The 11,935-nt window shown below is 48.1% G+C and overlaps 2 protein-coding genes across 2 annotated transcripts in view; both read left to right on the forward strand.

Moving 5' to 3' along the window:
• Positions 1–11,360, forward strand: part of LOC112847800 (syncytin-A-like) — a 670,150-nt gene extending 658,790 nt beyond the window's left edge. The window contains exon 2 of the mRNA XM_025910221.1: positions 10,038–11,360. Coding sequence (XP_025766006.1) covers positions 10,092–11,360 — 1,269 coding nt within the window. The 5' untranslated portion in view covers positions 10,038–10,091. The remainder of the gene's footprint in view (positions 1–10,037) is intronic.
• Positions 5,834–8,927, forward strand: LOC112847799 (uncharacterized). The gene is made up of 3 exons (XM_025910220.1): positions 5,834–6,533; positions 6,688–8,294; positions 8,583–8,927. The coding sequence occupies exons 1-3, from the start codon at positions 6,479–6,481 to the stop codon at positions 8,925–8,927; spliced, it is 2,007 nt and encodes a 668-aa protein (XP_025766005.1). The 5' UTR covers positions 5,834–6,478.
• Positions 11,361–11,935: the final 575 nt, after the last annotated feature.

Genomic DNA, 11,935 nt, shown 5'->3' on the forward strand with positions numbered 1-11,935 from the left:
TTTTACTGCTATTATTTGCTGCTATTAGTAATCATCATTACCATTTCATTATTAATAGTGATGTTGCATTCAGATGCATTCAGATGTTCAAATATATTGGTATTATATTAGTCTTTATTACAGGTCCAAGAAGAACCACTTTAAACTGTTGAGTTGAATTTAATCTTAATGTTTATATGCAGACTGCATGGTGAAAGAAAAGGCCCCCACGTAGAGTAACTCTGTGCCAAAATGAGACGGGAAACACTTCTGCAAGGCATGCTTCTGCAGAAGTGAAACCGAAAGCAGAGTCTGAGTGCAAGAATTTTGAGCAGGTTATTTTATTATGCATTTATCTTTGATTAAGCTTTGATTATGCTTCAAGTAGTTGTATTAGATTGAAACATTTGTTTTATATTTTATATATCAGTCAAGATTATTGCACACATACACACACACATAGTTTCAGTTGTGCTGGCCTTCTGTCTAGTGGAAAGGTTACAAGGTCTAGCTGGGAGCTGAGAGGTGAAACAAAGGGCAGCAGAAGCTGACACACATACACATACATATTAGATAGACTCATTTATATAGGTAAGAGTTTAATTATGTTTTGCTTGCGACTGCAAAGTTGGGGTGCGTACGTGTTAGTCTGTTCCAGGAAGTACACCAGATGTCCCAGAGATAAGCGACAGCGAAGACGAGCTGAGGGGAAGCACCGAGCCGAAGATGATGTTCTCTGGACTGTGTCAAGGGTTGACAGAACATTTGTGGTTTGGATTCACGTATGCTGTATTGTGTCTGAGAGGGGGGGGAGCAGTATCACCCCAACCCTATAAAGCCTTTGTTTGACTATTGTAAGGTAGTTCAATACTGAAATCTGCACAGTGTTGGACTCCGCACGTGTGTACATTAAAATGTCGTCTAATTGCACCAGACCGGATCTGTGGTTATTTTGGATTCCTCCTCAATATCTGAACCTTAACAAGTACCAGTGGACCGGGTAACGGACGGTGAAGTTGCGAGTATATGCAAATGAGCTGGCTGCTGTGAAACGCACAAGGATTCCGGTTTGGTTTAAAGTGTTTTTGAGGTCATAAGCATGATTTACACATATTGTTAACTGACTGTAAATATTACGTTGTTTTGTTTGTTATGGGGATATTCATGAGGCTTTGTGTTATTGCTGCGATGACGTAATTGATGAGCTGGGTTTGGAATATTGTTGTTGTGATGCAAAGCTGGATGTTTTGAAGTTGAAGCTGTTTTAATTTAGGCAATACATAGCTGGTGATATTGACGCTTGAGTTTCTTGTGTTTTTTACCTGAGGCTTAAATAAACAAATTAGCACCTCTGAGAAACCCAGTCAATTTACTGTGCATAATGAGACATGGTGCATTTAGGTATAACTCACTGCGGCCTATGCTGTGGTTATAGGACTGATTATAAAAATTGATGAACTTTTGAGATTAAATTGTGGAGATAAGATAAAGTACACAAAATTTAATCGGATGATTTGAGTTTGTTAAGCACATGGCCATATAATGTTGAGCTGTAGCATGCTGACATATCAGTAGAGAACTGTTAAAGACGAATGAGCTGTCTTGACGCAGAGAAAATGGAGTGGTCGTCCTGTTAGGATCGAATGATGCTCTGGCTCGGTGGTCAAGTTCAGACATAAGCCTTAAGCATCATGAGCCACTAATAAGCGTGACAGATTAACAGATATAAATTACAGGATTGAGTTTTATAAGATTGCAGTAAAATGAGCACGCAATAAAGTGGACTTATCAGGAGTAAAGAATTATACAATAGAGGGGAGTTGGCGTTAATTTAGCAGTAAAATAAATAAAAAGGTTTGGGTAGGGGACAATCAGCTGGAAAATAACTGAAATGCTGTTGGAGGCGTTCTGTAAAGTGGATATTTACTTGTGGAAGGTGTCTTTGAAGTTAACTGTGTTTGCCATGGAGAAACGGAGGACGCCCCGTATGATTTGTCCATATGCGCAGAAGTTGAGTTAGATGATTTGGATGAGTATGTAAATAAATGTTTTCTATTGTTTACGGATTAGTGGAATTGGCGGAGAATGAAGATGACCCGGGGTGGGTGCCATCTAACGCGGCGGCGTTTCTTTTCTCCCTGGTAGAAGCGGCGGAGACGGGTTCCGATTTTGACATGCTTGGATGGGTGTGTTAAGGTGGAACCCGGGTCAGAACAAATGAAGTGTGTTGTGATGAACGGGTGGCCAAGTCATGGATGGCTTATGTCAAGTTGGGTTAAACTCTGTGTGTCGCCAAGCAGGAGAAGACGAGGAAGTGGCTGTCAGAGTGTTGAGACGGGTTGTGGAAACCGAAAGGGAAGTACAACAGAGTAACCCAGGAGGAGGAGTCAGAAACGTCACTGGAGGAGGTAAGTGAGTGTGGGCAGAATGGGTGACAAGGCGACCTCTGGTGAAATAAAAGGGTATAAGCCCTTGAAGGCTCAGCTTGAACAGCTGAAGAAAGCTATTCGACTGGCTAATGCCTGGGCATTAAAAGCGGCTGAAAAAGAATGTCAGGTTATGGAGCTTGAGGTAAGTAAGCTCATCACATCTCACAAAAGAAACTGAGTGATGAATAGCTCTGAGCTTGGTGTTCCAAACTGAAGGAAAAGATGTGAAGGAGAACTGAAGCAACTGGAGGAGGAGTCTGTGGGTCACTCAGTGAATAGAAAGACCAAAGCAGCAATGAAAGACCTCAGAGAAGTGCATGACAAGTGCTCTAAGTGGCTGTTTTTGTGGAATGCCGCAAAATCTTGGATGAAGGAGGATGACATGGCCAGAGCAGGGGACATGGTGAGTATAATGGCCTCAGTAAAACAACTGAAAGAGGAAAATAAGAAGTTGGAGGATCAGATGAGGGACTTGACCACAAAAACAGAGGAAACTGGTAGACACTCCACACCCAAAATATACCCATGGGCCACTTAATGCCAAGTGCCCCACCCCCACCCTATGTCATGCCGGTGATGACTGTGGATGGAGGACAGGTTCGTGGGCCTGAAGGACAAACAGGAATAGTCCTGGGGGGGGTGGTGAATGTTGACTACACTGGTGGACACAGGGAGTCAGGAGGAAGAAGCAAGAGCAGGGGGGCGTCAGCCCTTTAGCGAAGGTGGGAGACTGGAGGCCTCAGCTGCAGATGAAGGCCCAACCTCGCCACAAAGGGGGATCATGAGTGATGAGCTGACGCCGTCCGAGGAACGCGTGGTAGAACAGCCCAGACAGGACAGACAGGTGGAGGGGACGCACACCCGAGAGGAGGGGCGGCCCATGACGGAGCTGGGAGCCCGGCCCAAGCACAAGGGATCGCCAGGTCTGCAGAAGGAAGGACAGGCCCAGATGAGGAGATCGGGTGGAGCAGAAAAAACGCCCGACCGGGAACGCTGGGAAGGAGAAGTGGCATGGTCCTATGTATGAGGAGCCTGAGGCATTGTTGAAAGTGTTCAGAGCATTAGAAATGGTGAAGCGGAAAATACTTAAGGACGGGTCAAAGGACAAAATAGAGGACGAGGTCTCCTGGAGTGAGGAAGAGGAGGAAGGCGATGAAGAGGAAGCAGCCGAAGAGGGAGAAGTTGAGTCAGACCCAGGGCCAAGCATAATGCTGAGAAACCGCGAAGTAAAAAAGGATGAAGGTGGGAAACAGAAGCAGGGCACTGCAGGTCGGAGGAGATCAATGTTTGGGCAGTCAAAGGGAAAGACACAGGTGGTGAAAAACTAGTAAAGTGATTTTTGACAGAGGAGTACAGGACGGACAACTGAATATGCCTCTGATGTCTGGTCCATGTGGTGAACCAGTGTATAGAGCATATAAAGTCAGAGATTTGGAAGCATTGGTTAAACAACTTCCGCCCATAACAGAAGGAGGGGCTAGTTGGCTGAGGAAACTGACCACACTGACCGAAGGAGAAGAGCTTGCTATTGGTGATTTCCGCGCTGTGGCTGGACGCTGTCTCCTGGGGGGGGGGTTAGCTGATGTAGAGGGGCTAGCACGTACCACTACGTATGCTAATGACCTACCTCTCTGTGAGGTCCAAAGTGCCCTGTCTAATGCCGTTCGCGAAAAGTATCCAACACGCAACACTGGGACGAAACCTAAATAATTTGAGACCCTAAAGATACACCAGGGGAGTTTTTAGCCAAGGCTAAGGAACAGTGGCTAACCGAAACAGGCATACATCCGGGTAAAGAGGGCGAAAGTAGAGCGTGGTTCCGTTCGGCCGTGCTAGCGGGCTGCCAAAACAGGTCACAGCAGACTTAGAGAAGAATCCAGACTTTGCAGTAGCAGACTCTGCGCAGTGGGAGAGGCACGTGGCGCATCGGGTCCAGCTGGAACAGGATCTGGTGAATAAACAAAAGAAGGAGCTCAAGGAAGCACAGGCTCAACTTATTAGGTTACAGTTGGGGGAAGCTCGCGACAAAATTGACAGTAAGAAAAAGGAATTGAAAGAACAAAGCAAAAAATAATGGTGGCAAGGCCCGGGGCTGATCCGGTGCCTGACTGGCCGGATTTGGATCCGAATCTCTATCCTGATGACCGCTGGCCCGCCAATGCACCAGGGCAACGTAGACCCGCTGGGAATTGGGGGACCGGTGGATCGCAAAGGGGCGTGGTGGATCCGGCAGGGCAGACTAAGAGCTCGGCCTCTGGGGTCTCCAGCTAACAATGACGGTTGGAGTGGCTGTTTTTTCTGTGGAGCGGAGGGACACTGGGCTCGAGAATGCCCTGAGAGGCCCCGTAACTATCCACGGCGGGGCTACCAACCCCAGGCACGTGGAAACATCAGAGGAGGAGCTGCGTACAGGGGGGCGCACCAAGCTCCGAATCCCAGTGCAGCGCCTGTCGCCCAGTATCCAGTCGCTGACTGGGGCTGGGACGCGGAGCAATACTGACGTCGCCCGGAGAGACCGAACAGTGTGGGTGCGGCAGAACCCATGCTGTCGATGACCGTGGACGGTACAGAACTACCCTTCCTGGTGGACACTGGAGCAACCTATTCTACATTGAGAGACACACCTGACTGTGCAACACTCTCAAGTAGCACAGTTAGTGTTGTGGGTTTTTCCGGGATCCCGATGACTCTGCCACTGACTGATCCAGCTTTGACGCAGCTGGGAAACAGACTTTGAAACACCAATATGTGGTGTCACCACAGGTGCCTGTAAATCTCATGGGCAGGGATCTGCTTGTGAAACTGGGAGCAACTATTATGTGTTCGGCAGACGGCCTGACGGTCACTCTGCCAGGAGGAAAAGAATTCCCGTGCCTGGGATCGCCTTCAAAGACTCAATATCTGGTCAGAGACTCTGAGCAGTCCACAGCAGACATATACTGGGGACGGCTGGTGGAGGAAGGCATTCTGAGAACATACCAGCAATGGAGACCCTGGATAATGAGCTTGGCCGTCTACTCTGAGCCTAGAGATCCTTACCACGTCACCCTTTTTTATGATAAGGAAGAAGACGACACCTATAGGGAGCAATTTGCGAGTGATCTAGAGGGAGAAACTTGGAATGTAAAAACACACAATATTTATATTGGACCAGAAGGTGTCGCCGCGGCTGTCAAATTAACGGATGAACATTGCCCTGGTACAATGTGGGAGAGGATTCAGCCCCTCACATTACTTTGGCGGTCCATGTTGGTCATGAGGCATGAGAACTAGGGCCAATGGTCAAGCGGGCGCTGGACAACTCTTGGTGGCAAGGTACGCAAATTCCAAATGTTTGGTATGCTCCTAAACGTAAAATCTATCGTATACTTTGTTGGTCTAACGATGCTGTGATTTAGAACATAAAGAATTTCCAGAACACATGGCAGGGAGAAAACAGATCATCCAGACGCGGTGGCTGAACTCCCCAAACTGCCTGACACACTGTGGTCCAGAGGGCCAACGGATGTGGGTTTAGCTTCCTGTTCGCCTGTTCTGTTTGAGCTGAAATCGGATGCACCCATCAATAAACCACAGTACAGGCACAAACCGGAGGCTGACGCAGGTATTGCAGAAACCATTGAAGGGCTGTTGCAGGTAGGGGTGTTAGAACCATCACACTCATACTGGAACACACCTATTTTACCAGTTGAAAAGCAGGGCACGGGGAAATACAGAATGGCACATGATTTGAGAGCTATTAATGCCATACTACGCACTGAAACTGTACCTGTGCCTAACCCATACACAGCTCTTACTGCAATTACATGGGACCAGAAATGGTTCACGTGCACTGATTTGGCTAATGCCTTCTTTTGTCTTCCACTGCACAAGTCACTCAGAGACATTTTTTCATTTACATACAGAGGCAGACAGTTCAGATACACACAGTTGCCACAGGGCTTTGCACTGTCACCAGGCATTTTCAATCAGGTGCTGAAAGAAGCCCTGTCACCATGTCAACTGCCTGAGGGCTGCACACTAATCCAGTATGTTGATGACCTCCTAATTGCAGCTCCTTCCGTGGCGGCATGTACGGCAGCCTCGCTCGCAGTGTTGAACCGACTGGCAGAATGCGGCTTCAAGGTCAGTAAGGAAAAACTGCAGCTGGTCCGACCGGAGGTAACTTTTCTGGGCCGGGTGATTGCACACAAATCCGTGGGGTTAATGAACACACACAGAGACCAAATTCTCACGCATCCCAAACCGCGAACTGTGAAAGAATTGCTTTCTTTTCTAGGTTTGACAGGTTACAGCAGACAGTTCATTCCGAACTACGCAGGTAAAACCGCCCCTTTAAGGGACCTGATTAAGAAAGTCGGCGCTCGAAACCTGAAGGCTGAGTTGTCTTGGACGCCGGCCACAGAGTCCGCGTTCATTTCGTTGAAGCAGGATTTGTCGAGAGCCACTGACTTGGCCACACCAAATTACGATGAACCATTCTACCTGGATGTTTCTGAAACAAATGACATTGTAAATGGTGTATTGTTTCAGAAAAAAGGGGGGAGTAGAGATGTGCTCATGTATGTCAGCATAAAACTGGGCCCAATAGAAGCAAGACACCCAACATGCACACGACACGCAGCAGGGGTCACAAAAATCATCCAGAAAACAGCACACATAGTAAGGGAACACCCACTGAAAGTGCTCACCACACACAGTGTAGTGGCTTATGTGAACTCACAGGCGTTCACAATGACCCCACTGAAACAACAGAGGTTGAGCAAAGTTCTAGATGCACCTAATCTGACATTCACACATGAAAGGATTAACATGGCAGATTTAATGGGGTCAGGGGAACCACATGATTGTGTGAAAAGAGCCCAGGTTGAAGAGAAAGTGAGAGAGGATCTAAAAGCGGAACCCATAGCAGGAGCAGAGGAGTGGTTCACAGATGGATGCTGCCACAGAGATGAAGAGGGACTTAAAGCAGGGTATGCTGTAGTTCGCAGAGTAGGACAGGAGTACCAGGTAATAGAGGCAGGAAGGATTGAGGGACAGCAGTCAGCCCAGAGAGCTGAAGTGATAGCCCTGATCCGAGCTCTGCGGTTGGCCAAGAACCTGAAAGTGAACATTTACACGGACTCAGCATATGGGTTTGGAGCCGCACATGTGGAACTGGCTCAGTGGAAGAGAGCTGGATACAGAACCGCGACCAACGCACCGATCTGCCACAAAAAGGAGATGGAGGAACTGGAGAAGCCCCTAGAGGATCCAGATGAGGTGAGTATTGTAAAATGCAAAGGACATTCACAGGGAGACAACCCGGTGGCAAGAGGAAACCGGACAGCTGATGAAGCTGCAAAAAAGGCCGCAGGTTACAAAGGACAGAGACAAATGGTGCAGGTAACGGCAGAAGAGGAGGTGAGCACCAACACCTTGGAGGAGGTCAGACAGGCTCAGAAGGAAGCAGCCCCAGAGGAAAAGGGGGTGTGGCAGGCTAAAGGAGCCTGGCAGGAGGAAGGTCTGTGGAGGAGCCCGGACGGGCGGCCAGTCCTAACGACCAAAATGGCAAAGCAAAAGGTAAGTGAAGCTCACGGACTGGGCCACGTGGGTATAAAACAAATGGAGAAAAACTTGTGTCGGTGGTGGCACCCGGAGTTAAGGAACATGGTACAGGAGAAGGCCAGAACATGTCTAATCTGTGGAGCACACAATCCCAAACCAGCAGTGAAACCAGAGCCGGGTAAGTTTTTGATGCCTGAGAGACCAGGAGAGGAGATTGTTATTGATTTCACTGACATGACTGAGACAGGCCCCGGTGGTGTGAGGTATTTGTTGGTGTGTGTTGATGCCTTGACCAGCTGGCCCGAGGCTTGGCCAACCCGGAAGGAAGACGCGAAGAGTGTAATAAAGTGTTTGATTAACCATTACATTCCGCGACACGAGTTTCCCCGAAGGATTAGATCAGATAATGGCACACACTTTAAAAACCAGGATCTGCAAGAAGTAGAGAGAATGTTGGGAGTGCAGCATAAATTTGGGACAGTGTATCATCCCCAGTCTCAAGGAAAAGTAGAAAGAATGAATCTGAACTTAAAAAATAAGATAGCTAAAATATGCGCACAAACAGGGTTAAATTGGGTAGCTGCACTCCCCATTGCTTTGATGACCATACGATGTTCTGTGAATCAGTCAACAGGCTTTACCCCGTACGAGCTGCTGACCGGGAGACAGTTTCCAGCCCCTTGGACAGTGGTCTCGGCGGAGCAGCCCCAGAAAAGGAACAGGTCTCATGCTGAATATTTTAACGAGTTGAAAGCCCTTGTGTCCAGTTTCACAAAACAGGTGACGTGTGAGAAGCCCAGAGAGAAAGGAGAGGTCCCTGATGCCAAGGCGGTGTGGCTAAAGGTCATCAAACGCAAGTGGAAGGAACCCCGGTGGACCGGTCCGTACGAGGTGACAGCCCGGACGGCTACAGCGGTCCAGCTGAAAGGAAAAGGCGACACCTGGTTCCATTGGACGCAGACGAGAGCCTAGTGGACGAGGACCCGGCTCTGCCGGACACAGGGGGCAACGAATCTAAGAGGCAAAATAAATCCTCTCCCCTGTGCAACGGGCCGATCGGTAGTCTACCCGAAAGGCCGAAGAGAGAAGAACCGCTGAGGAGGAGGTCGCCGCGCCTGCAGAAAGGAGCAACCACAAGCTGAGTGACCGGAGAAGGGTAGCTGAAAAAGAGAAAAAGCAAGCAGCAAAGAGACACAGGAAAATCACGCTTGGCATTCTTTTTATTTCTTAATCATTAAATACACGTTGAAAATGCCACGCCGTGAATCAGACCCTCATGAAGAGAGGGCACAAATTAAAATATTACTTGTTATAGTGAGTTTGATGTCTGTGATGATATTAATTATGGCCGTATGTTTGCTCGTTTATACTTTGCAGAAAAACCCAAGCGAACTGTCCGGACCCGGAGGCCAGCCCACTCCAGCACCACAAGAGGGATCGTTCACCAAAACGGGGCCGAGGGTGAGAACAAAGCGTGAGATCTCGGGTACAAAGGATGGGTGTCTCAGCAGATATAAGGGGCTAGAGTTGGACTACGTTAAAGGGTCCACAAGTGCGTATACGTTTGACTTATGTGAAGTGATTGATTGTGAAGGGGTAAACAGCAGCTGGAGGGGATATGATGTGTGGATTTGTAGTCACCCTGACATATGCACGCGGGGAGGGAGCCCTCACTCCGGACGGGGAAGTCACGCTGCGCTGGGGTCTTATACTGCAGGGCAGTGGTGTATTCCTGGTTGGGGGAATGTGGTAGGATGGACCGGAGTGGGGTGGCAGCCGCAAGTGCCTGAAGGGTTAAAAGGGATAGCAATTCAGAGGGATTTTTCCACTTCTCAGAACCCCATCACCCTTTCCCTGGGTCCCTGGAACGCTCTCCCTAGGTCAGAAAGTCCGGGAGGTGTGTTTTACCTGGTAATCGGGGTAGATATGTTGGGAACAGATCCAACAGGGGTAATTAGAATAAACCTTGTCGACCCAAAACCCAAGCTAGTAGGAAACGAGTTGTCCACCGCAGCACCAGAGGAACGGGAACCAAAAGCCAGGCGAGTCCTGATGGTAGATTATACGAGGTTAAAACCGAAGGATTTGATAGAACGTGCCACCGGGTTCAGTGACAGCAACCTGTGGCTGGACTGGATGGCATTAAATGCCGAGGAACAGCAAGTGTCAAATTGTGTGGCTTGTGCGTCGGCTAGACCACGTTTGTTCACAGAACCTGCACCACTACATCCAGAGGATCAGTGGGGCTATGACTGTATGCTGCAACTGACTAGAGGAGCGGTGAGCACTGGAAACTGCACGGTTTTGTCCAGTTTATTTCCCCCGACTGATAAACAGACAAAGGCAGGACCGTTTATGCCGAAAAAAGATAACTATACGTGTTTTAAGTTCTCCACAGATCACGTGAAATATAAGGTGGGAGAAATTGACCCAAGTTGGTGTTCGGTTACCAAAACGGGGAGAACCACAAACAATGTAAGTGATGCAAACACGTTAATTGGGACCTGGGCTAGAAGTGGGCTTTATTATTACTGCGGACACAAAACTCTTTTGGCTCGTGTTCCTCTGGGAAGCGTGGGGACGTGCGCAATGGTGAGGCTAGGTGCGCCACTTATGCTAATAGGAAACCGGGTGAAGGCATTCCCAAAGCACGACACACGCACACTGACAGCTAGGCGCAAGAGACACGTTCTGGTAAAGAGAGGGACTGAGGGAACACATGCTTATGATCCTAGGATGGACTCGCCGACCTGGATAGACTCAATAGGAGTGCCCAGGGGAGTTCCAAATGAGTATAAGCTTGCGGATCAAATAGCAGCCGGGTTTGAAAATATTCCAATAATCGCTGCTCTCCTTCCAGTGACCCTAAACAAGAATGTGGATAGAATTAATTATGTTCACTATAATCTGCTGAGACTCTCTAACCTTACCCGAGATGGGATGGAAGGGCTAGTGGAGCAATTGGGTCCGACCTCGTTGATGGGGGTGCAGAATAGAATGGCTCTAGACATGCTGTTGGCAGAACGAGGCGGTGTATGTGCTATGTTCGGTGAACAGTGCTGTACTTTTATTCCTAATAACACGGCTCCAGATGGGTCAGTCACCCGAGCTTTAGAGGGGCTGAAAACGCTCTCTAGGACCATGCACGATCACTCGGGAATTGAGAATCCACTGGAGGGCTGGATGACCTCGGTCTTCGGACAGTGGAAAGGGTCTGTACTTCCAATTATGCTTTCATTAGCTGTGTTGGTGGGCATTTTGGTGACCTGTGGCTGTTGTCTCATTCCTTGTGCCCGAGCTCTGTTAGAGAAGGTGATCACGAAGGCAGTGGATTCGGGAGCAGAAGCCCACATGCCCATGATGCCCTTGATGGACATGGGAGTCGCTGTGTGGGACGAGGAGTGAAGCACCTGAAAGTATGGTGACCTCTGGTCAGCCAGAGGTCAAAAGGGGGAATGAGGGGTCTGACAAAATGCTTTTGCCATTATGTAATCTGTAATTTCCATATAGTATGCTGATCAGTGTGATTTTCAATGATTAAACTGTAGTAGAGACGAGCAACCATATTGGCAGATCTGAGAAGAAAGAACCTTTGTGATGAAAATGATTTTAATCTTTTATACATGATTGCATTTGAGCTTATTAAAGAGCTGTGGCTCCTGGTCAAGTGAGGGTCAGAAACTCTTGGCAGGCGTTAATGATCAGCCAATACACGGTGAGGAGGACAGGAGCTCTGAAAGGAATTGCAACACACCTGCTTACATGACCTATGCCTGGAGTTATTTTTATCTTTTATTACTTATATCCTTTAGACCTAAGATTTAAGTTTGTATCATTTATCACTTATATCCTTTTAAGTAAGTTTTAAGTTTCATTTATGTTCATTTTAAGCAAGTTTCCTTCATGGTTTGAGTATCATCATTTGAGTGTGACATTTAGTCTAGAAGTCACACATAGTTCAGCTGTGTATGAGCGCAGGC

This window comes from Oreochromis niloticus, linkage group LG9 (genome assembly GCF_001858045.2).
Source record: "Oreochromis niloticus isolate F11D_XX linkage group LG9, O_niloticus_UMD_NMBU, whole genome shotgun sequence".
NCBI lineage: Eukaryota > Metazoa > Chordata > Actinopteri > Cichliformes > Cichlidae > Oreochromis > Oreochromis niloticus.